Here is a 23,658-nt window from a genome sequence, read left to right on the forward strand (position 1 = left end):
TCTGTCTCGTGTTTTCATCGTGTCCCTCCCCCTCTCTTCCATCTTGGGAAATCCACCGCGCCGACACTCACGGCATATCTTGACAAATTCAAGCGCTGCACCGCCTTCGCGGACCCGGCTCTCTGTCCCTTCCTTCCTCTCTCTCTCTCTCTCTCTCTGTCCCAGCCTGCACATGTTTTGATCATCTGGTCCTGGAGACAACCAATGAAAGCGTATCTCCGCTTCACAACGCTCTGCACCCCGATTTCTGCGGCTATCCGTTGCCGTTGAATGGCACTGCCTCTTAGAAGTCTATTCCTCCTCGGCTGTTATTTATCCTGCTCTGTTCCCTTCTGTCAAGGGACGTATCCAACTTCTTCCGTCCTGTTCGTCTGTGCTTGGCCGCCTCGTTCGTCCCTACACCACAACGCCCGCTTCTCTACCTTGAATTCTACGCTCAACTCAACATGGACAGCATGGAGGTATTCATCAGGGGTCTCCCCTCGGATCTCTCCGACAAATCCCTGGAGATGCAGTTGACCGGTTTTATGAAAAAACTACGTATCACAAATTGGACTTGCCAAAAGTCTCGTAAAAAATCGATCGGGTCCATCACCTTCCTTCATCGCGTCGACGGCGAAAAGTTCCTTCGCACGCACGGTGAAAAGGAGATACCTGGGATATCCAAGAACGGCAAGCCGCGTACCAGAGCTCAACTACAGTTGTTCAACTCGAATATATACTGCAAGGCAAGCGATCGTATACCTGACCAGTTCTTGCTGAGAACTCTGTTGAAAACTGCCGAGGACGAACAGCTGAAAGGAAAAGAAGAAGAAGAAGAAGAAGAGAGGGCGCGCGCACATAGCAAAAGCGTGAGCTTCGAGCTTCGTGAGCTTTCGTGCGGGCACTACGAATACCCCGATGGCAGGCTCACCTATGCTGCCGATATTGCCTGGCACTCTCAGGGCACAGCTAAGTTTGCCAGGGACATGCTCATCATCACGTTCAAAACTCGGTCCGGACTCGCACGGGTAGAAATTCTCTACCGCACTATTGAATGGGTCCTCGCCTCTGGATATCCTAGTTCCTTGTTACTGACGCTTTGGGAGGCACCCCGATTCTTCGAGGCCGCCGACCAAATTGCCGAACTAACCAGTGGCATGAACGGGCTCGGGATCTCGAAAAAGCCGGCCGCGGGCGCGAACCAACCGTCAAGAGTCCGCGTGAGCAAACTGCCGCACGATCTCGCGAACCATGCGGAAATCGTAGGACAGTCTCTCGTATACTGTCTTCAGGTCTCGCCGGCCGACTTTCGCTACAAGCTCGAGGTGGTGAAGGCTAAGGAATGCTTTACCGTAATAAACCACGACCTGCCGGGTTTCTCGCCGAAGATGACCTTGATGCACACTGGACAGAAGGAATTTAAGCGCGTGGTTGAGCAATTCGCCACTAGGAACACGGTACCTTTCGACATCCTTTTCCAGTTCCAGGCTCTCGTCCAGAATGGCTACATACTGCCCCAAGTAGCGGCAACGTTGCTCGGACGTCTTTCCCGGGCATCGCGTGCGTCATCTGCTCACCAGCCACCAGGCCGCCCCGAATCAAAGTTCCCCTTCTCCGCAGCGGCGGTGAAGAAGCTCTTTGGCCAGACACCCTTCCCTGGTCCCGAAACCGAGGCGAGCTCCTTTACGCCTGACGGGATTTGGTCCTATCTGGAGGAAAACGAGAAGAAGGTCCGCCTGGGAATAGAGGAGGAATTGATCACCGAACGAGCGCGTCAGAACCTCGTGATGGTTTACAAGGTACAAGTCACCCCGAGTAGAATTATGCTGGCGGGACCCGAACCGGAAGCCAAGAATAGGATACTCAGAAAATTCCCTGACCATACTGGCTTTTTTGCGCGTCTCCAGTTCTGCGAGGAGGACGGCCAAGACTTATACTTCAATGCTAGGGTGTCTCTCGACCGGATCTGGGCGCGGTTCAAGCAGATCCTCAACGATGGCATCATAATTGCCGGACGAAAGTACGGCTTCTTGGGCTTCTCTCACTCCTCCCTTCGGGCCCATGGTGTATGGTTCATGTCTTCCTTCTTTGACCAGGACGGGGACCTACATACGTATTTTTCCGTGATCCGTGACCTTGGGAAGTTCAACAGTATCTTCTCACCGCCTCGTTGCGCCGCCCGGATCGGCCAAGCCTTCTCGGAGACTCCATTCTCAGTCGATTTAGTGGAACTTGGAGTCGAAATCGAGTTTATTCCCGACGTAAAATCGGCCGACGGCAGCCGGGTGTTTAGCGACGGCGTCGGAACAATATCCAGAGCCTTGATGGAGGCGATTCGCGCCTCGTTGCCGCTGAGAAAGAGCAAAAATCATGCTACCTGCTTTCAGATACGATGGGCGGGCGCCAAGGGAATGCTTGCTTTGGACGATACCCTCCGGGGGATGGTCATGCGTATCAGAAAGGAGAGCATGGTTAAATTCGATAGCGACGACACTCGATATCTCGAAATATGCGACATGGGGAACAAGCCCATCCCGCTAGTCCTGAATCGGCAAATGATCAAGATTCTAGAGGACATGCGGGTCGCAGACGACTGGTTCTTCCAAATCCAGAATCAGGAGCTCAAAAGACTGCGGATGATAACAGCCGACGTGCACAACACGATGGTATTCCTCAAACGACAAAAGGTCGCCGACCAGATTAACTTTTCGCAGTTCATCAAACGCCTGAGCAGACTGGGTATTGACTACAAGAACGATCCGTTTCTTTGTTCGGTTGTGGAAACCGTCGTACTTAGAGAAGTGCGCCTTTTAAAGCATAAGGCTCGAATTCCTGTCCAGCAGGGCGTTACGCTGTTTGGTGTGATGGACGAGTTCGCTTACCTGAAAGAGGACGAGGTATTTGTCACCTTTGACGAGGACAAGCTTCTCGGAGTCGGATACCCGTATCTACACCAGAAGCTGGTCCTGGTCACGAGATCGCCCGCTCTTCATCCTGGCGATATTCAAGTGCGAAGATCAGTGATCCCTCCGCCTCATCATCCGCTATGTGCCCTAAAGAACTGCATCGTATTCAGTCAGAAAGGAGAGAGGGACCTTCCGAGTCAGCTCAGCGGCGGAGATCTTGACGGCGATATTTACAACATCATCTGGGACGAACAAGCAGTTTCTTCGTCCAAGCTCGAGTTTGAGCCGGCGGATTATCCCCGGGTGAGCCCGGTAACCATCGACACAGAGGTTACCCGGGAGCACATGACCGACTTTTTTGTCGAATTTATGGCAACAGATCAGTAAGCGTGCCCGTACTACTGGGAGATTCTTTCCTATATTGATTGATTTTCTAGGTTGGGCGTCATTGCGATCAAACATATGGTACTAGCCGATATGAGGGACAGCGGCACTGTTGACCCGGAATGCAAACTGCTTGCCGAAATGCACTCGACAGGCGTAGATTATAGCAAGTCTGGTATTCCGATCGACGCCAACAAACTCAAGAGCCTAACCAGGACGCGATACCGTCCCGAATTGTAAGTGAACTCCGCATATCGTTTAAGAGTTGTGTCTATGATTATAACTGCGCCGGGAAAGGCCGATCTTCCTCTAGCTTGCTGATTGTTACGGTAGCCTCTCACCCGCTCCACCCGCGAATATTGTAAACCGGAGCGAGGTCACTTTTGAAGTTCCCAGGGCTCCCTCTCCCGAAGACGACGAAGACGATAACACTCCCAGATTCAGGTACTACAAGTCGACCAAGATTCTCGGCAAGCTGTATCGGGCCATTGACGAAAAAAAGATATGGAGAGAGGATATCCGTCGAAAAGTCCCCCTCTCCACGAAACCGGTGTGGGACCTGCTGACCCGACAGATCTTGAAAAAATGCCGAGAGCTTGGAGGAGTCAACTGGCAGCCGGCGGTAGAAGAGGCTACCCATCTCCGACAGGCGTACGCGATCCCAATCCTCCATCGCATTCCACCTAGCTGACCTCCCTCCAATAGATACGACGACGCGGTCTGGACCTTGGCTATGGATTTCAGAGAGAGCACAAATAAGGCTCTGTCAGAACTCGAGGTTTTCACGGGGTGTATTTTCAATAAGTCCGGGGTCCAGACACGAAGACAGCGAGACACTTCGGTGCGCCTCAAGGATGAATACGACCGAGTCTCTAAGTGGATCAGAGACCTTATACGCAAGCGAGGGCCTCGACCCGACGAAGAGGAAGAGGAGGAGGATGACGACGATGACGATGACGACGACGACGAGGTCGGCGGAACTGCTCTGAATGACGATGTAGGAAACGACCCTTACGACGGGTCAGAGGCCAGCGAAGCTAGCTTTGTGAGAAGTAGCCGTAACATTACCCCACTCGAACTAAGCATCGCTTGCTTATACGTCGGGACCAAGGGCCCCGAAAGGTTCAGTGGTAGAGAAGAAACAAAGATAGGGAGTTTCAAGATCGTTGCTGCGCAGTGTGCGCTGACCGAGCTGGAGGCTGCCCTGAGTCTGAAAAGGGAGGCGGAGGCGGCTTTCTTCGAGTCCGCGACGGCAAGATTCATGGCTGGCCCCATCTCCTCAACCTCGAGGGCCGCCCCTTATTATCATAGGTAGGCCTTTACTCGACTATGGATTCTGATGGAGACATCTCGGATATATGAGTGTTTCCCACTAGAATAGCAAGGGAAGGTGGTGCTTTTAAGGGCTCGGAAGAGTTGGCGTCTTAACGACTTGATGACATTTTTGACTACCGCAGTCCTTGGCTGGTAGGTTCCTCGCGGCAAATCAGGCTAGTCAGTGCGCATGTTACGCTTCATCGATCTGCGAAGTATGCGAGTTTACGAAGAGGTCAAGGCGGTTGCGAGAACGACGAAAGCTGGGTTGACAGGTGTCAGCTCCGTGGGGACGCCGCGTGAAGTTGTGCGGTTCGCAGGCTTAGACATAGTCCTGTGTCGATAGTCACCGGAAACCCAAATACAGTCGCCGCTACCTCTACCACCGGGCCAAATTCCAGATATATGCATCCCGAATGTGAACATGCCTCTGGGGTTCTTGGGGTTCTTGGGTTAAGCGGTGAGTTGCGTGGTAGCAATCCCGTGCATACATAATAGTACGGCAAGAAGGATATCGTAACAGGCACCGTTGACTTGTCGGAAGCAATCGAACGCTACAAGACTATACGTGTAAGCCCCCCTCCCCGCCCTTTTTAAACACTCGTCGGACGCGTGCCCGCTGGTGCTGGACGGAGGCTCTGCCGCCGACATCCGGCTTAAATAGATATACGCGAAGTCCCAACCCCGCGGAGCACGCACGAAACACGCGCACACGCGGGCGGTGGTGAGGGGAAAGGGGCATAAGAGCGGGAGCGGTGGATTTTAGCCGGAGGGGCGCGGGGGCGTGATCGTCTGGCGTGCGGCAGGCCGGAGAAAGACCGGGTAAGGTAAGTAGTGAAGTCGGGGGCATGCTCGCTGGGACGCGGCCGCGGCCACCTCTCTGGCTCCTCCCTCCCCCTTGACCGCGTCCCCCGCCCCCCATCCCGGTAGAACGCCGTGGCCAGCTCGATCCGTCCGCCCCATAACATAGCGCAAGTTCTCCCACACCAGTGCGGCTGCTGGTTCCTCCTCCCGAGCCCTGCGCGCGTGCCATAGGTAGGTAGGTAGGTATAGACATACATACAGGAAATGCAACATGTGTATATCGGTGTATATATATATAGGTATATATGTGAATGTGTGTGAGTGTGCAGAGGTATCCTCGCCGCTTTATCCACGCGCCCTTCTATCCCCCCTTCCCCCCTTCCCCCTTTCCCCTCCAATCGTGATTACTCCTGGCCACCGGCCTTGCCGCGGCGGTCGTCCGCCCGGCTATTCCTCGCGCCGCCGTCTTCGTCGTCGTCGTCGCGGGCGTGCCTCTGGCGGTCGCGCTCGCGGTCGCGCTTGCGCTCGCGCTCCGCCGCCGCCCCGCGGTCCTTGCTGCTGCTGCTGCTGCTGCCGCTGCCGCTAGCGGCCCCCGCGGCCCCCGCCCCCGCCGGGCTGCTCGCCCGCGTCGGCATGTAGAAGTCGTACCGGTCCGGGAACAGGATGATGTTGGCGAGCCGCACGACCTCGGCTTCCGCCTGCGTGCTGCTGCTGCGGCTGCTGCTGCTCGCGCTGCGGCTGCGGCTGCGCGGCGCGTCCATGTCGACGTCTGCGTCGCCGTCGCCCTCCTCCTCGGCCTTCTTCTGCTTCTTCTTCTTGGTGTTGTTGTTGTTGTCCGGCGACGCCTGCGTCGACGAGTGCTTGCCGCGGCGCAGGCTCCACGGCGCCAGACCCATCGCCTGCAGCCCCTCCTCGCCGCCCACCTCCCCGATCTCCTTCTCCCCCAGCCGCCCCGTGTGCGGCGCCTCGCTGCCCAGCCCCGTCCCCGTCGAGTCGAAGTCCGGCCCCGGGTGCCCGCGCAGGAACGCCTTGCGCTGCCGCGCGAGGAACAGCGCGTTGGTCTGGGTCAGCGGCGCGGCGGGTGTGTAGACGAGCATCGAGGTGGTCTCGCTAGTAGTAGTAGTAGTAGTAGTAGTGGTGGTGGTGGTGGTGGGGGGCGCGCCCGGCGCTGCCGCCGGCGGCTGGCTGCTGATGTAGTTGGTGTTGGAGAACTGGTAGGCCTGGTCGGGGTGCCAGAGGATGTAGTCGCCGACCTGGAGGGTGGGCGGGGTGATGAGGCTCTTGTCGAGCTGGAGGTGGGGGTGCCAGGCGGCGGTGACGCGCTGGGCGTGGCCGGGGACGGCGCCGTGGATGACGGTCGAGGGCTCGCGCTCGAGCGCCCAGTTGGACGCGTCGAGGTAGGCGGCCCAGGCGGCGTCGTCGCCGGCGGGCGCGGGCGGCGGCGGGCCCGTCTTGGGCGCGAAGAAGGGCCGCAGCAGGAAGTACGCCGTCGACAGCTTCGGCGACGGCAGCAGCCGGATCATGCCCGGCTCCACCACCGTCAGCGCCAGGATCCCCTGGAACAGCCGCAGCATCGAGCACGCCCCCGCCCCGTTGTACAGGTCCGACGTCGCGCTGATGCGCCCCGCCGGGTCCCACGCGTCGTACGCCTCCCAGTCGCCGCGGAAGATGGCGTCGTAGAGCCCGCCGCGCCCGTACCCGTCCTGCTCCCACCGCTCGAGGCTGCCGTTGTCGACCTGCGCGATCTGCGCCGAGGACGCGGCGGCGGCGGCGGCGGCGGCGATCAGGCTGTCCTCGGGCGTGGACTGGGCGGCGGCGGCGGTGGCGGCGAGCCCGTTGACGGTGAGGTGGCCGTTGGCGAAGGACTCGATGCGGATGCGGTCGGCGTAGGTGATGGGGAAGCGGGTGGCGAGGCGGTCCTCGTTGCTGGTGTTCCAGAGGGACATGGCGAAGCGCTGGGCCCGGAGGACGTTGGGGTGGGCGCGGGAGCGGACCTGGGCGGGGGTCCAGAAGAAGTCGTAGCAGGTCGGGTCCTGGGCGGGGGGCGGCTTGTACTCGTGCTTGGTCTCGAGGTAGGCCCTGGTCTCGTCGACCCAGCGGGCGGCGTCGGCGGCGGGGACGACGCGGCGGATGACGCCGATGCCGTGGCGCTGGAGCTGGGCGGCGAAGGGCGCGACCGCGGCGGCGTCGCCGATGTCGCCGAAGTCGATCGCCGGGATCAGCCCGGACCCGTGCGCGTCGATGTACCGGATCTCGTCGCGCAGCGCCGCCAGCAGCCGCGCCCACGACGCCTCCAGCGCGGCCTCGTGGCCGGCGACGAGCCGCTTCTTCAGGCTGCCGAACCGCGACGGCAGCGGCAGCGGCTGCGTCCCGTAGAACGAGAGCACCGGCGGCTCCATGCTCTTGGCTAGCGACGACCTCGGCCGGCTCTTCGCGTTCCGGCCCTCTTTGTAGTCGCCGTTCCTCGTCCGCTTAATCCCAATTACCCCGTTCTGCGGTTTTTCCGTGCCTCTGGTGATGACGACTCGTCCCGATGCCCCCGCTGCTGCTGCTGCTGCTGCTCCTGCTCCTATTGACGTTCCTCTTATTGCGCCTATGGCGCCTACGGCTCCTACGGTTAATTTTGGCGGTGTCGCCGTCGCGGGTTTCGTCGCTGTCGTCGCTGGCGGGATCCCTGTCGACGACGTTAAAGGCGCAGAGGACGGTGTTGGGGTTGGGGTTGGTGAGGGTTTCGTCGCCATGGCCGCTGCGCTAATGGGAGGAATTGTGGTGGTGCCGCTGATGCTGGTGGCCGCTGTGGCTGTCGCAGTGGTGGTAGTGGCAGCAGCAGCAGCAGCAGCAGCCATTGCGCTGTCCAACGGTGAGGGGAGTACACTATTACCTGCTCCTCGCCCTGGTCCTCCTCCTCCTCCTCCTCCTCCTCTACCTCCTCTTCCCGCAGCGCCTATGCGCTGTACCACATCGACGTTGGACATGCTCAGCCTTTTTTTCCCTCTTCCCTGGTGCGTGCTGCTGCTGCGCCGTGTCTTGTGATCTCTCCGATACGCTGTGACTCGGCCATTCAGATTCCGTCTCTCTCTTCGCCCACCCGGGAACCGCGGGGTCGCGCAGGGACTAAATATGGCAGGGCTACTCCAAGGGCGAAGGACAGGTCTGCGATGGGGGACCCCTGGCCGTGGCGAGCGAGGGGCAGCGAGCGCCTGGGGTTGGCCCCCATGCGGCAGGCCGGCCCGACGAGGCATGGATACGGCACGCCCATTTAGATTGACGAGCCGGCTCGTGGCTCCGCGTGCCTAGTGTTGCCCTCTGTCTCGCTGTCTGTCTCGCTCTCCCTCTCGCTCTCGCCCCCTCTGCCCTCCTTTCGTACTCCTCCTCCTCCTCCCCCCCCTCTCCCCCCGGCCTTGCGCCATATCTAGCAGAAACACGTCCCTGGAGGCGACGCTTAGGCGAGCCGAGCTGACAGTCCAGTCCAGCAGTGAAATAGATTGGCCCCCTTGCGATGGCTGATACCTACCTACCTACCTGACAACTCCTGACAAACCACACGCACTCGTCGCGGTGGGTTGTCTGGGGTTAGGGGTGTAAGCCGAGAAGACGAGGAGGGTGGGAACAGAGGGAAAACAACTCCTCCCAGGACCCTGCTCGACCTCGACAACGGAGCCGACCCTCTTTCGCACCCCCAGAACTGCCAGGCCTTGCTGCGCAGTCCCGCCCACAGCAGCATCCGGGCTTTCACATCGACCGTCCACCATTGGTCGGAAATTCAAACATGGGAAATTTCCCGTCGAGTCTCATCCGGGTCATACACTTTTGCATGACCCATCCCGGTATCGTGATCTGCTTGTAATGTCTTTTTTTTTTCCTTTCGCACTCTTTTCCGACGACGACTCCCGAATACGTTCCTTTGGGGCAAAGCATTGGCGACCTGCCCGGGCAGGACAAGCTTGCGAGGGAGAGATGACACACCCACTACTAAGTGTATGGTAATGCCCCATCACCGCTCTCTCCGCCTCCGTCGCCGTCTTCGTTCGTCGCTCGATGACACCTGTCGCGACCTCGCGCGAGCATTCTACCGGGGTCCCGTGCTGCTGCTCGCCACTCCAAGCTACACAACACCACCATAGTACCTATGTAGGCACGTATTACGCACAGTACTTTCGCCCCCCAAACCTCCCCCTCGCCCCAGCTTGGGGGTGCGCATCCTTACCCCGATCGAGAGCAGAGGGGCATCGCATTTTCCCGGGCGAGAGAGAGAAAGAGAGGGACCGCCAAAAGCATGGCCCGATCCTAGCGCCCGCCCCCATTCCCAAACGAGGCTCCTGATAACCGGATGCTGTCCTTCTGGGCAGGTTACCGGATTTGGCAATCTTCTCGTCGGAACTCGCTACATAGAACATTTTACACAACGGGGAGCGGATAGTAAGTGAGAGAGGCCATTCCGCCAGGGCTTCCAACCCGCCGGGTCGAGCTGGATCCGCAGGCAGCGGGTAACGTTACGAAGCCCCCCCCAGGACGAGGACCAGCGTGTTACTCGTTAGCAGTGATTTGTAACGTCCGCCCATTCCAAAACAAAACACCCCCTAGATAGATAGACTGCGCACTCGCGCACGGGAGGCACATCCCCTAGCTTCGCGCGCTCGCGATCTTATCGGCGCAACCCGAGTGGGCGGGTGGACGTCGAGAAGGCGATGCAGGGCGTGCAATCGATCCAGGGTAAGACTAGGGCGAGAGAGGCCGGTATCTGGCGATACCCATCTACGAAACAGATGTCTTGCAGGGTGTCGTGTCCACAGATTGCGGCTCGCGATTCCTAGGCCAGACGACTAGGCGTGTCCTGGATCCGGGATAGAGGGCGGAGTATTAGGAGGGTGACTTTGGGGGGGGGGGAAGGGGGTGGCGCGGGCTTGCTGCTTGACGGCTGTCAGAGCACATGGCCAGCTGGCCAACAGCATCCCGACTAGCCTGCTACACGCACAAGCCCAAAAAGCCTGGGCGGACACACTCGACTTCCGGCTCGCGCGCCCGGAGTTGCCTGCCGAATGTGCCAATGCCACCAGCGACCAGGCCGCGAATGGCGAGGACGGCGTGCGCTGCGGGCTCTCTACCTACATATAGGGAAGAGATAGGCGAGGGCTGAGACGGTGCCGACACGCGAAAACAAATCAGCGAAGGAGAAAAGTGGGAAGGAAGAAAAAAAGAACGAAGACGATACGGATTAGCTGTCATCACGCCATGGCAACGCGGGCACGATCAAACGCCCCGCGGAAACGAGTCACAGATTTGGACCCAGACCCGATTCGCACCCGCACACGTTACTACTACCTGCTATACTAACGGATGCCAGCGCCGCCCGCGCGCGTGGCGTCGGTGACAGGACGCGTTTCCCGCAGTCCCCATCACCAGCGCTGGGACTGGCTTACCTGGCCTGGCCTGGCCTCGCACGTCGCATCGAGGCCGCGGCGGCGCTCGCTCGCTGTCGACTGCCCCTCCGCGAGAGAGAGAGAGAGAAGCGCATTAGTTCCCTAGATGCACGTACTGGATCGCCCGCGTGCCTATGCATGTACGTGTGCGCGGACAAGCGAGCGGGCGAGTCGCATAGCATAGACGTAGCCATGCGTGTGTGCGTGTGTGTGTGCGTAGGCCGACGTGGCGCAGGCCTCCCGCATGTTCTCTCTCGCAAGCCCAGCCTATCCTGCGCCGCGGTCGCTGCCGGCGGGCGGCGCGCGCGCCCGCGATGTGCGTAGCAGATTACGTACCGGCGTGTTTTCGGGATCCTGGGCCTCTTCTCCCCGGGGGGGGGGGGGGGCCTCTCTGCACGCTGTGCTCTGCGGCGTCGAGGATCGCGGTCTGAGACGCGCGCATCGCCGCGGATCGCGCTGGCAGGAGCGAAAGCTGCGGCGTTGGTAAGGGCGGTGGGCGTCGATCAGGCCGGCGCCGGTGTGCTGCCGGTCGTCGTCGTATAGGCGGTGATATAGATACCTATACTTGCCTACCTGTGGTATAGACGTCGGGCGTAAGTAACAGGGTAGGTAGGTAGTGCACAACACACAGACAGACAGGCAGGCAGGCAGACAAGACTAGCATGGTGCGGGCCGGCGGCTGGCATAATCCTCCACGCTCCCGTGCCGCAGCCACTTCCAAGACATCGCGACCGCGCAAACCTGCCTATAGGCAGCATTCCCGCTATGCTCTCTTCATTCCATACCTACCAGGTTGGCCGTGCTCCCCTCCTCCCGCGAATCCAGCCGCTGCGCAACCGCGCTGCTCACCTGTCTACTCTCGAGCTGGCGGCCCTACCCACCAGAGCTCTCTCCACACCTGCAGCGCCATCGGGTAGGTGTACTCAGATGGTACTCCGCTCTCTCGTCCGCGGCATCGCCGTCCGCGTCGACGTCCCAGGCTCGACTCGATAGGTGCGCTAGCCAGGACTGCGGGGAGGCCGTTGGTTCGGGTCAAGAGCGCGCGAGACGGCAGGCCATCGAGACGGCTACTACTGCTACTACGATGGCAGCAGGCTCTTTTTTTTTCCCTCCCTTTTCTCTCTCCTTTCCGTCGTCGAATCGCACACACACACACACCTAGGCAGTAATACCTATATTATGCTAGGTAATACCTATGTAACCCTCCCCGCGCAGGTCACCTGCTCTGCCGCGCGCGCCGCGACCGCGTCAGAGGGCGCTGCTAAGCAGCTGAATAACGCGTTAGAAATGCGAAAAGCGTTTCCCCGCGCGGGGGAGGGGGATGGGAGAAAGGGGGGGGGGGGGGGGGGGGGGGAGGACGTACAACGCTTATCTCCTCCCCAGGGCGCAACTGCGGGATTCGTCCGCGGTCGATCGCACGGTGGGTGGCCGTTGTTTCTATTTTTAACCGCGTCGCAGCGGCGAAGTCGGGCGGGTGCTCGCGGCGAGGCAGGCAGATAGGCAGGCGGCATCGTCGTGTCTCTGCGGGAGCAAGTGTCCTCGGGGCACTGCTGTGTTCCGCTAGGAGGACAGTCAGTTCGAGCAGCTCTCTCTCTCCGCGTGCGTTGCGGCCCGACGACGAACGGCAAAGTGCAAGCCCTGAGTTCGTGATATGCCTACCTACCTACCTGCCTTCCTCGCCCCGGGCCCGCCGCCCTTCGCCCAGGCTCTCCCTACCAAGTCTCTCTGGTGAACGCGGAACCCCCCCACCGCCGCTCTCGGCCTACTTCTCCCTAGGCCCAACTCGGGATCCGTCTGGAACGCGTAGAACCCGGTAAAAATAGCACGCGCGGGGAGCAAAAGCCTGGACCAGCGGGTGGTCGCGCGAGCAGGGCGATACCGGCCTACCCTATCTTGCCGCGATACCCCCGTGCTCCCGTGCGCCATCGCCATCCCTGGCCGCTCGCATCGCTCGCTCGCACACGCACGCGAGCCGACGACTGACTGACTGGCTGACTGGCTGGCTGACTGAACTGGTACCAGGGGCAGCTCCGTCAGCCCTAACTACCGAGACGGCCAGCGCACGCTTGCGAGGTTGCAGAGGAGGGCTTTCCGGGGGGGGAGGGCAGAGGTCGTTCTAGATGCGTCATCGCCAGGCGGGAGGCCCGGATAGGGCAAGGTAGGGTCTAAAGTTAGACAGAGGTGCAGCGAAGGAAAACTGGAAAACTGGTTCTGTAGCAGCAGCAGCAAGGGTTAGGCCGAGGATGGAGCTTTTCGTCATCACCCCCCTCTCTCTCTCCCCTTGGATCCGTGGGGAGGAGCTCCGGCTGACGGGCAGGGCAGACAGCGCATGATGGGACAGCGAGCACGGCCAATAGCAGGCGATGGGGTAAGTCTAGCATTTTGATTACACGCGCAGATAGATAGATAGATAGATAGATAGACGTATGAATGGAGCTCGCACGGCGCGCGGAGGCAACTATCGTTCGCCCAGGAGAGGAAGGAAGGAGAGGGTCGAAGGCGGGAATGTTCTATTTCCGACTCGGCAGCTCCGCCGACGCCGCACCACGAAGCCCACGTCGCCACGGCAGTCCCCGCGCCCCCCCCCCCCCCCCCCCCCCCGTCTCCCATTCACTTCCCTACCCGCCCGCTCTCGTCCCACTACCCATCATAGAAACTTCTCTACCGCCTCCCAGAACCCCTCCGGGTGCTCGAACATGGGCAGGTGGCCCGCGTCCGGCACGACGGCGAGCTTGGCGCGGCCGCCCTTGCCCAGCAGCGGCCGGAAGGCCTCCATGGCCTCGGCCATCTTGCCGTCGCGGTCGCCGGCGCCGGCCACCAGCAGGCCCGGCACGCGGCAGCCGCCCAGCTCCGGGCGCAGGTCGTAGTCCCAGAGCGCCTGGCAGCTCCAGCGGAAGCCGGCGACGTCGTTGGCCGCGAGCATGGCCGCCATCTCGCGCGCGGCGTCGGGGCGGCGCGGCGCCGTCGCCGGGTCGAACCACCGCCCGACCGTCTCCGCGGCGAGCCTCTCGATGCCCGCGGGGCCGCCGCCGTCCGCGGCCGGCTCCTGTGCGAGCGCGATGCGCGCGCGCCACGCGTCCGTGTTGGCGGCGCCGCTCGCCGCGTTGAAGTCGCACGCGACGAAGCGCGCCACGCGGTCCGGGTGGTCGAGGGCGAAGCGCACCGTCGTCGCGCCGCCCATCGAGACGCCGACGAGCGCGGCGAGCTTCGGGATGCGCAGCGCCGCGAGCAGCGCGCCGAGGTCGTCCGACAAGCCGGCGAGCGTCGCGGGCGCCTCGGGCGCGGGCGCCAGCGCGTGCCGCCCCCGCGTGTCGTACCGCAGGATCCGGTACCGCGGCCGCTTCTCCAGCAGCGTCGCCACGAAGGGGTCCCACATGTGCAGCGACGTCAGCAGCGAGTTGGACAGGGCGACGGTCGGCGCCCGCGGGTCGGGGTTGCCCTCGAGCCGGTACGGGATGACGAGGCCGTCGGGCAGCGTCACGTACGACTCGATGGCGGGCGACGGCGGCTCGTTCGCGGTCCTGGTCTTGGCGTCGGCGGAGGTGAAGGCGGCCTTGGCCGGCTCGAGCCGCGACAGGTTGTGCAGGTCGCGCGGGGCCGGGCCGAAGACGTAGAAGAGCGAGTATTGGCGCTGCGAGGCGAGCGTCGCGTGCTTGGCCGCGACGTCGTCCCAGGTAGGCGAGCGGGTCGCCGCGTGGCTCGCTAGGTCGCCGAGCTCGTTCTCCTTGGCGAACTCGTGCAGCGCGATGACCGACGTCGGCACGCCCGTCTCGAGGTGCGACGTGCGGAAGACGCGCGACCGCAGCCAGCCGGTGACCCTGGACAGCATGTCTATCTGGCCCTCGAACCACCTGGTGATCTCGTCCTCGGCTTTGGGTTCCGCGTCGTCCTTGAGCCTGAGCCGCACGGTAAGCAGGACGATGCCCTCGGTCTCGCTGTCGGACAGCTGCTCGATGGGGAAGAAGAAGGAGGACTGCTCGGTGCAGACCAGTTCCCAGAAGTACCTCTTGACGTCGACCCACCCGATGACCTCGGCTTCGCGGGGCGATCGGTTGGCCCGGAGCACGCTGTAGACTTCGGTCTCCAGGAGGGGCATCGACGTGACATCGTAGATGGCTAGGAACTCGGGCGCCTCTCCGTCTGCGGCGCGGTAGCGAAGCCCACTCGTGAACAGGCGCGGCAGACGAAGCCTGGTTGGCCCATGCTCGTTGTTGTACCACTCGTGAAACTGCTCTATCTGCAAGCCCGGCTTGGGCTGCATAGTCACGAACAGGACGCCGGGGTTAGCCATGATTTGATTCCTTCGTCGAGTCAGTTAGTTTCTTCTTATTCATGCCAACCGGGCCAGCAAGTGAGTGAGTCCATGCAATAACGTGTCTAGTATTAGAAACCCGGGGGCTTATCGTGAGTCGGGAGGGGTTGCACCGCCCCCTCTCCTGCCTCCCCCCCCCTTCGGCAACCCCTCCCCCTATCGATTGACGGTATTTTATCCCGTGACTCGGCTCGCGCGAGAAGTAACCGGATCGAGTAGCGATCGAACCGGGAGATAGTATTCACTTACCGAGACGTCGAGTGTAGGCCGCTGGATTCCTCCTATGAGAGCACAATCATTTGCAACCTTTTCGATGCGTGATGTCTCCGGGTAGAAGATAAATTCTCGACGCCGGCAGCGCACATCGGAGCCGTGGGTGCGCATGAGCGTGAGCGTGAACTGGAATCAAATCCGTGCACTCGAATCAAATCAGGCCATCTCGACAATGCGCTGAGCCGTGCTGAGACAAGCGCGCCAAGGCTGCGCCTATAGGTATGGCGATAGCACGGCAGCTAGGTCCGTAGAGCCTCGCGGCGCTGTCCCTAGCGGAGGCCTAAAGATGCTAGGAGCGAGTCCGGCAAAATAGTCAGCTCGAATATTGCTGCCGGGCGTGTGCTCGGTGGGTGAATAGTCCATCGGGCTCGACCGGGGCGGGCGCTGTCACTAAGGCGCGGAACGTCGTAGCGCTGGGCTCGGGCAAGCGAGGGGCGCTGGGCCTGGGCGAGGATATACCTGGACGCGCCCGCGCTCTCTCTCGGGCGGCGTGCTAGGTAGGTACGCTTAGGTAGATGTCGCCATTCCTGTTCCTGGCAAGCGAGCCGCCGTCCCACCGAGCGTCTTGGTCCAAGGCCCACCCGCGCCTCGTGCTAGCGGTAGATGTAGGTAGTTTAGGTCAGCGGTGTTGTCTGTCTCTGTGTGCATTGCCGAAGTGACAAGCTGGGGGAGGAGGAGGAGGAGGAGGATGGCAAGCGAGTTTCAGAGGACCCTGGCCCGGTCGGGAAATGAGTAATAGTTCGGCCGCGTCACGTCACGTGGGCGCAGTTGAATCATGTCAGAGGAGCATTGCTACATGGGATGAGTCGCGTCCATGCGTCCATCCGCCGGGGGTAGGCAATTCGGTACCTGCCTCTAGTCAAGAGTGTTTCGTCGCCAGTAGGGATTTGGGCTGTGACCCCTTTTTCGCTAGGTAAGTCCAAGTTGAATTGCTTATTGCTCGCCAATCACTGCTAGTGCTGCCGTTCTCCACCCAGTGCGGCCTCGTAGGGTCCTACACCGTGGAGGTGAAGCCACCCTGTATAATGGGTAAGACTTATTCGGTAATATACACCATTGGCCCACCGTTCGCCAGCTGGACCGCCCTATGGAACTCCTATATATATATAGACCTTCCCAAAGTAATTAAACCAGGTAGTTCTCGAGAGCCTCGCGGGCACTTGTTACCTGTATATGCTGCAGGACTAGAATATCTACATTCCATTCTCGCTACGACGTACCGAATCACCTACCTAGGGTAGGTAATACCATTAGCTCGACGCGCGCGGCGTGGCCGGGGCTTCCCCGTTGCTGGCGACTGCCTTACGACGATGGTCTCGCTTAGAGCATACTTACCCTCCAAAACGGCATGCCTCGAGGCTACCTATATCTTTAGGGAGGAGGGCAGCTTCGGGCGTCCCGCCTTGGGCAGATCTATCTCTGCGTTGCGGTTATGGGAACACGTAGACGTGTTAGCGAATCCGGGGGTTTCTAGATCCCGTCCGGACAGCCAGGCGACGCAGAAGCGCTGCCGAGTAACGAACATATCGTAGCGAGGACCATGTTCTCGGCCCGGAGGTTAGGGATCGCCTCTGCGCGGTCAGAGTAGTGTTTATCGTCCCCGTGCACAATCCCCTGCAGCGGGGCTGAGATAGGGATGCGGGATGGCACAATACTATACAAAGCCCACAGAGCCAAGGCCCAGGGGGGAAGAGGGTCGAGTTTCACGTGATGGCCCTCAAATAAATACCTACGTTGTTCATTATTTATCTTCCGGCTCGGAATGTTTTTGGGTTGAGCTTAACACGTCAAATCATCCATTATCGTCAATATTTTACCCTCGCGACAATATTATGATGCCCCTCTCGATGGCTCCATCTTCAGGATCGAGAAAACTCGTAAATGCCTTGATGGTTCTTGTCGTGTTGATTACGTTATCCTCTACCGTTTACTCCGTTCTCTCTACTCGTTGGGCAGCCGTTCGGAGTCGGATGTTAGGGATATTATTAGGGGAAGCTGATGATGAGCGGGCAAGGAGAAGATGGGATGGCGCGATGTAGTCAGACAACAAAGACCTGCAACCTGCTGGCGGAAGGTTTTCTGGTGACATGCAGTCGCAGATGCATCCGTTCGTTCTCGCGTGCCGTCGAATAATAACCTCCGATGGCTCGGACTGGTTGATGCCAGGTCCTTTTGATATCTCGTCGTTGCTCTCGTCACACAACAGGAGGTGGACAATTTCTCTTCGCTAGCCGGCATTAGTCCTGGACAAATGGGACTCCTGCCAATACTCCCGACGTACGGGCCCTGACTTGTCGCAGACGGATGACCTTTTGTTACCTAAGTGAACGTTGATGCACGGATCTGTGAGAGGGCAGAGCGGCGAGCGGCGTCGTAGGAGACACGCCGAAGAGAGAGAAAAGAAATCTTCCGATGCCGTTTCGTTGTCTCGGTAAACCTTCCGAACTGAGGCCGGCTGGTCTTAGAACGGTGATAGCAATTTGGGTGACTGTGGAAGCTGTTCAGGCCCGAATCCTCACGAATTCCTCCTAGGCAGCCACTTATTCATATTTGCCCCCATCCCCCGCCCCCCATTCTTCCCTCTCCTCATCTGCAATATATCAGAATCTGCTTCGTTCAGTCGTAATTAAGCGCCATCCAAGTGACGATGCACTCCGATTGTGTCCGGATGCTTAGCCTCGGTCGCCCATGTACGACCCTCCCCGACCCGGAACAGCCCCCAACGGGCGACATCAATGCCTCTTCACAGCCTCCTAGTCCACGATTAAATTCCATGGAGCGACTTCTCGGTTATGGGCCGTCATAATCTCGCCATGTACCGCGTCTCTGCTTTCGGTGGCTCAGAATACCGTCGTTATTTACACCCCTGACTACGATCGTCGAAATGCTCGATATCAGACGGGACTACGTTGGGATTAGCATCGTGTTCTTCTCGACCAGACGGGACTCTTCAGCGGACGGCCTGGTTAAATCGTACAGTAGTGACTGGCCCAAGCGATAGAAAAATCGTTGTGGTAACGCCCTTGGTCAGTCAGTTCCCTAATATCTATAGACGCCGGCGCCTAGCTCTGTCTATCAAAGTCACCCATACACTCGGGGGCAGTGTATGTGGGGGGGGGCGAGGGGGGGCGCTCGAAATTCAGCTGTGTTAATGGCGGGGACCGTCTGGCGAACAGTACTCAGAGGTAAACGATCATCCTCTCTTTACCGTCAAGTAGCAGCTTACCCGATATTGGATAGGTGTCGGCGTAACCACGAGCATCGTCTTATCCTACTTCGTTTCCCTATGCCACCGCGGCAACTTCAGGGCCATGGTATGATATGATAATAACAGTATAGGGGCGTTGGGGGTATTCTACCACCGTTCCACGTCTTCGAAAATAGGGACGTGGAGAGACAAATCTTTTTTTGCATCAGCTTGTCAGTCACAAGGTTTCATTCATTCGCCCATGCCTCTTCCTTCGCGTCCACTGCAACAGACCGAGCACAGCCCCTGAAAAGCCGCGACTACACCTCGACTATGTCGGGAACCGGATTGTGACGAAATTCGACTTGTGCCTATAGGGATCCCTTTGACTTGGGCAGATGTTACGTGTCCATGGAGGGTCGTGGCCTATCCTCGTGCCCCTGACTCTTGGCCTGACGGGGCAGATCCTGCTCGTCGCTTTCGAGGGGCGGCCCTTCGTTGCCGAGCCAGTCATGCCACTTTGGCTACCGGGCAGCGGTGGGCGTGAATATCGACGCGTTTCTCAGGCCTATGGCTATTCGCTGGCCATTTGCCTTCTTCCCGGCCTGCTCCTCCCCCCGCCGTTCGATTTAACATGCCAGCCAGCTCCCGAAGTGGATTTTCTCATGTTCAATCATATGGTTATGCCCGGATCGGCCATAACCTTGATAGTGTTTTCCAGATGGGGCCGGTTCAAGCCCTCCTATTCCCATAGCCGCCTCCTACTCGGCCTAGGGTATATGAGTGTTCAACGTGATGGGTCGCCGTACGAGCAAGGCGGAGTGGGTCTAGATACAGATCGTACCGGCGGTAGCAGGCGCTACAATCCTCTCTAGCACACCCCTCCCGGGTCTACAGGCTTCGTTTGCAGAAGCGGCCCAGGTCGCTGCCATAGCCAGCTTGGGGTGGTATCCGCGGCTGGGGAAGGATCGGCGGCGTAGCCATTTCTTCCTGCGGCCATACTCGACAGATTCGCGGCCTGGGATGCGTCGATAATCGACGGTGTCGCCGGTGGGAGAGCTAGAGCGTTGCCAACGTCGGGACCGTGGTAATTACGCCAGCGAAACGAAGGCAGGGCTCTTGACAGGCGCCAGGGTGGGGGGAGATGCCATCCCTGACCGACCACGGTGCCGGTTCGCTGGGCACGTTTTCGCGATACTCGGGGCCGAATTCGGTGTTAAAGACTCTCGAACCGGCCCTATGCCTGCTAATAATAACATCGCGTAGGTAGGTGGCATTGGCGGCGGGCGAGCGAATCCACGTCTAAGACAAGTCGGGTATGGGCAGTGATGGACGTGGGTATTTTCCCTAAGAGGCAGCAGAAATTGCACGCACGGCGTTACACACAGCAGCCGATGGAGTATATCGATTCGCATGAACGGCACAGTTGATTAATCCCTTAGATAGGTAGGTGTAGGAACCCTCCCAGCGTCGCATTGGGCGTGCATGGACCGTCTGCACTCAGCGCGTCCCGACCGAGTATACGCTGGTAGGGACTATATCGACTTATACAGGCAGCTCGATATGGACCACATATGGAGCTGCCTCGGCATGGGGTTCTGGGCTGGAACTGGGAACAGGAACAGACCTGTGGGAGGAGTCGAAGGATTCGGTACTGGCGACACTCCAGCGCACGGACGGGCTGCGCGGGAGAGGAGGTGGCTCGAGTCTCCCCGTCTTGGACACTCGCGGCCACTGGCGGCCGCTGGAGGCCACTGGGCTGCCCGCTCTATAGGTACCGTATACCTGTCCCTGAAGTACGATGCCGGCCGACGGCACAGTGCTGTCGGTGCTGCTGCTGCTGCTGCTACCTGGCTTCTAGCGCTTTTCTGTGGGCTGACTGGGGAGGCTAGGTCCGTGGTGCATCGGGATTACCTGGGGAGGTGGGTACGTGGCCGGCGGGTTTCGAGGTACATACCGACGACGCGCCCAACTGCCAGAATCAGGGGTCTGCCAGGGGCAGGTTTGGCAGTAAGTATAGGGCGTCCAGTGCCCATCTATAGGGCAGTTTACGGCGTTGTGGCTGAGCGCACCACGTCGTAGGGGGGGGGCGCCTGGGCTTCTAGGGCTCCCAGCGGTGGGGGATGGGCGTCCGCAGTGGGTTCCGCGGACCCATCCGTGCGCCCGAACACCGACGCTCCCTGTCCGTCGCCCTCGACTATAAATCAGATATGCCCTCCACCACAAGGCCCGGATTAGGTAATGGCTCTAATTAGATAATCTCTCTCAAGTATTCCGACCCTGTTCGCCCCTTTGGCTGCTTCTCCAACCCGGCCACCATCGAGACTGCTCACAAGGCTGTTGAGGCTGCTGTCATCCCCCTTATCATCGTCAACCCCCTCTCGCCATCTGTGCCTATGTGTGTGTGCTGCTGATACCATGGCGATGGCTCCCCATGCGAGGTCGAGCCTACGACGCACTGCCTGCGACAGGTAGGTCCCGAGGAGCGTCCCTCATCCCCCCCCCCCCCTCCCCTCCCCCGAGAAACCGGTGGCTGAGCTAGCGCTGCTCGGCTTGTATAGATGCCGGCACTCCAAGTTGAGATGTTTTCGCGACGAGAACCAGGAGCGGTGCGCCCGCTGCATACGTCTCGACCTGCGCTGCGAGATCGCGCCGGCCCGTCCTCCCGGGAGACCGCGAAAAGTCGTCTCCTCGGCCGCTTTGGCAGGTAAATCGCTAGCCACTTCAGCCTCCTCGTCTCCCCAACCGCCGGAGCCGAATACGAGCCAGAGTTCGCCGTCGCCAGACTATCATGTCACCGACATTCCCGGCGAAAGCCCGGCGGCTTCGTCCGTTTCTGACCACAGGCAGCAGCAGCAGCATCATTACGAGGCCATCTCGCAGATCGAAGGCTTCTCGGGCCACGCGGCCGGAGGCAGCACCAGCATCAGCGATAACTTCCATCCAGACGCCACCTTTCCTGCCTCCGGGTTTAGGGGTGCCGAATGGCTGGGACCGGGCTTCGATCACAGCACTGTGCCACCGGGTGGGGACCTGCTAGATGTTCACAACCTCTTCACGGCGAAGCTCGACCGGTACGAGTGCCTCAAGGAGCTCTCGAGGCTCAACGAGGACCTACATCATCAGTGGCGTGTTATCCGGGAGGCCAACGACAGCGGCAACATCGGATTCTCCACCTTCATCGTACACCCCCCGCCCCCGGACGGCGACGGCGTTTCGGTGGCTGAGAAGTTGCTGATCATGTCCCAGCGGTTTCAGCAGGCCATTACGAACCTCAGTTGGGTCGTGAAAAACGAGCCGAGATCTCCACTACCGAGAGCGGCGCCGCCGTCCGGCTCGGTCGAAGACGACTTCACGCTCTCAGCCCTGCTCGACAGCGCTTCTGGGCTCTCGTTGGCGGCGGTGGGGTCGCCGGAGCACGGCGCCGAGAGCCAACCGGGGTCCCCTTACGACGCTGATCGGGCGACCACCTCGGACGGGCAGCTCGACTCGCCGTTCGTCTACGCGCTCGTCAGCTGCTACGTGCTCCTCATCAACCTGTGGGAGGCCATGTTCGTCCACGTGCGCCGGCGGATAGAGCGCGTAGACCAGGAGCACATCCCGCTCTCCGACCCGAGCAAGGGCATCCAGATGGGGGCCTTCTACATCTACAGCGGGCGGCTGCAGAGCATGTTCTTCTGCCAGGCCGTCGACTACTTTATGGGTAACATCGACCGGGGCCTCGGCATCTCAGCCGAGCAGCGGGAGCAGGGCGTTGTCGGTCTGCTGTCGCACCCGCGGCCCTTCGGCCTGCTCCAGAAGGAGCTCGGCGGCCTGGGCGACAACGGTGAGAGCCAGCGCCCGGCGATGCTCCTGAGGGAGGTCGAGTGGGCCAGGACCCGTACATTGAAGGATGAAGGCTGGTAGGGACGGATGAAATTACGGCCATCCACTACCAGGATCGGCACGAGCCAACGCCAGCCGAACGCTCCCGGCTTGGAGGGCAAAGCTCGGAATCGCCACAGCCGGCTCAGTGCTCCGGGTCAATTGCTGGTCCAGCTCCGGCCTGGATAAGGTGTTGACATCTACCTTTGCCGCCTGTTTGTGTTAGAAGATGACGGACGTGTCGAGGAGGGTTACGTGTCCTACGTGGTAAGACGGACTCCGCTAAGGTCAGCCACGAGCGGGGCGCCGTGTTACGTAGGAAGCTACATGCCCTTACGTGTACAGCGCGAAACAGCGAGGTAGAGAAAGCGCGGCGTGGATTTCCTGGTGATGGCACCTGTCCACTTTGAGCCCTCGCCCACCTCCCCATCTCACGAAGGCTGCCTCGAGTCGACGTGCCACATCGGAGCCCGAACAGGCGTGCCAGGGGAACACTACGCAGACTCCCTTCTCCGCACCAGAGAGGCAACCCAACCAAGAGATCGCGACGATGCCGTAGGAGGGCTAGACGCGGCGACAGCATCAGTGCGGCCCATGGACTCGTCGTCATGACACACACACACACACACATAAATGTGCATGCTCGTGTGTGCGCCTCCCTGCCTCTGCCTATATACGCACATAGAAATAACATGGCAAAATAGATATGCATACCTATATCAATCTCTCTCGCGCGCGCGCACAAGATGCCGCGGGAACCAAGGGGCGAAACAGGGTGCCTGGGACCAGTGCCCGGGGCGTCCTTGATGGAGCTCAGCTTGTCGAGTAGAGTTGAGCCTCCGTTAGGTGGGTGCGACGAGTTTACGGTACCTGCTAGAACACGACGTCAGGAACGCGCATGCTGTAAAGGGGTGGGTGGAGCTTAGAAATTCCCAACGGTCTCTCACTCCTAAGCGGGAAGACATGTGCCAAGGTAACCTGGGGGCGCCCACGAAGAGTGGAAGAGTGGAAGAGGGGAAAAGGGGGAGTAGTGAGAGGAGGGAGGGCCCTTAGATTCGACAACTCCGCGAAACCTTTTTGTCACAGTGCCTATGGGAGGGTCGTCAAGCACATATTATATGTGTACGCAAGTACGTGATGAATTTATTAGCCTATCTCGTTGAGGTACACGCACATAGGTGCCTGAGGCGATCGTGCAGGGCCATTCGGGTA

General features: G+C 60.1%; 6 protein-coding genes across 6 annotated transcripts; 3 read left to right on the forward strand and 3 right to left on the reverse strand.

Moving 5' to 3' along the window:
- Positions 1-310: 310 nt before the first annotated feature.
- Positions 311-4,682, forward strand: GGS23DRAFT_234579 (RdRP-domain-containing protein). The gene is made up of 4 exons (XM_051512086.1): positions 311-3,271; positions 3,326-3,508; positions 3,606-3,923; positions 3,978-4,682. Exons 1-4 carry the CDS (start codon positions 447-449, stop codon positions 4,585-4,587), a joined length of 3,936 nt encoding a protein of 1,311 aa, XP_051369081.1. The 5' UTR covers positions 311-446; the 3' UTR covers positions 4,588-4,682.
- Positions 4,683-5,794: 1,112 nt separating this feature from the next.
- Positions 5,795-8,131, reverse strand: GGS23DRAFT_606905 (uncharacterized protein; the record flags this gene model as incomplete). The annotated part of the gene is made up of 5 exons (XM_051519968.1): positions 5,795-6,005; positions 6,039-6,679; positions 6,710-7,004; positions 7,038-7,973; positions 8,094-8,131. 5 exons carry the CDS (start codon positions 8,129-8,131, stop codon positions 5,795-5,797), a joined length of 2,121 nt encoding a protein of 706 aa, XP_051369082.1.
- A 5,326-nt stretch (positions 8,132-13,457) lies between these two features.
- On the reverse strand, positions 13,458-15,101 carry GGS23DRAFT_599478 (alpha/beta-hydrolase; the record flags this gene model as incomplete). Its single annotated transcript, XM_051518940.1, has 1 exon — positions 13,458-15,101. One exon carries the CDS (start codon positions 15,099-15,101, stop codon positions 13,458-13,460), a length of 1,644 nt encoding a protein of 547 aa, XP_051369083.1.
- Positions 15,102-18,610: 3,509 nt separating this feature from the next.
- On the forward strand, positions 18,611-19,949 carry GGS23DRAFT_581171 (uncharacterized protein). Its single transcript, XM_051517165.1, has one exon. The coding sequence runs from the start codon at positions 18,981-18,983 to the stop codon at positions 19,455-19,457; it is 477 nt and encodes a 158-aa protein (XP_051369084.1). The 5' UTR covers positions 18,611-18,980; the 3' UTR covers positions 19,458-19,949.
- Positions 19,950-20,919: 970 nt separating this feature from the next.
- GGS23DRAFT_234770 (uncharacterized protein) lies at positions 20,920-22,540 on the forward strand. The gene is made up of 2 exons (XM_051512087.1): positions 20,920-21,053; positions 21,144-22,540. The coding sequence occupies exons 1-2, from the start codon at positions 21,001-21,003 to the stop codon at positions 22,486-22,488; spliced, it is 1,398 nt and encodes a 465-aa protein (XP_051369085.1). The 5' UTR covers positions 20,920-21,000; the 3' UTR covers positions 22,489-22,540.
- Positions 22,541-23,546, reverse strand: GGS23DRAFT_234771 (uncharacterized protein). The gene has a single exon (XM_051512088.1). The coding sequence runs from the start codon at positions 23,156-23,158 to the stop codon at positions 22,592-22,594; it is 567 nt and encodes a 188-aa protein (XP_051369086.1). The 5' UTR covers positions 23,159-23,546; the 3' UTR covers positions 22,541-22,591.
- Between the last annotated feature and the right edge of the window lie 112 nt (positions 23,547-23,658).

Source organism: Durotheca rogersii (genome assembly GCF_024521655.1).
Source record: "Durotheca rogersii strain YMJ 92031201 chromosome Unknown GGS23scaffold_24, whole genome shotgun sequence".
Classification (NCBI taxonomy): domain Eukaryota; kingdom Fungi; phylum Ascomycota; class Sordariomycetes; order Xylariales; family Xylariaceae; genus Durotheca; species Durotheca rogersii.

Excerpts from the sequence above, each read along its gene's own strand:
- GGS23DRAFT_581171 (XM_051517165.1), top strand. The coding sequence starts at position 18,981 with ATGTTACGTGTCCATGGAGGGTCGTGGCCTATCCTCGTGCCCCTGACT.
- GGS23DRAFT_234579 (XM_051512086.1), top strand. The coding sequence starts at position 447 with ATGGACAGCATGGAGGTATTCATCAGGGGTCTCCCCTCGGATCTCTCC. Across the intron at positions 3,509-3,605 it reads ACGCGATACCGTCCCGAATT|CCTCTCACCCGCTCCACCCG; the intron begins GTAAGTGAACTC and ends TTGTTACGGTAG. Across the intron at positions 3,924-3,977 it reads GCTACCCATCTCCGACAGGC|ATACGACGACGCGGTCTGGA; the intron begins GTACGCGATCCC and ends TCCCTCCAATAG.
- GGS23DRAFT_234771 (XM_051512088.1), bottom strand. The coding sequence starts at position 23,158 with ATGCATATCTATTTTGCCATGTTATTTCTATGTGCGTATATAGGCAGA.
- GGS23DRAFT_234770 (XM_051512087.1), top strand. The coding sequence starts at position 21,001 with ATGGCGATGGCTCCCCATGCGAGGTCGAGCCTACGACGCACTGCCTGC. Across the intron at positions 21,054-21,143 it reads CGACGCACTGCCTGCGACAG|ATGCCGGCACTCCAAGTTGA; the intron begins GTAGGTCCCGAG and ends CGGCTTGTATAG.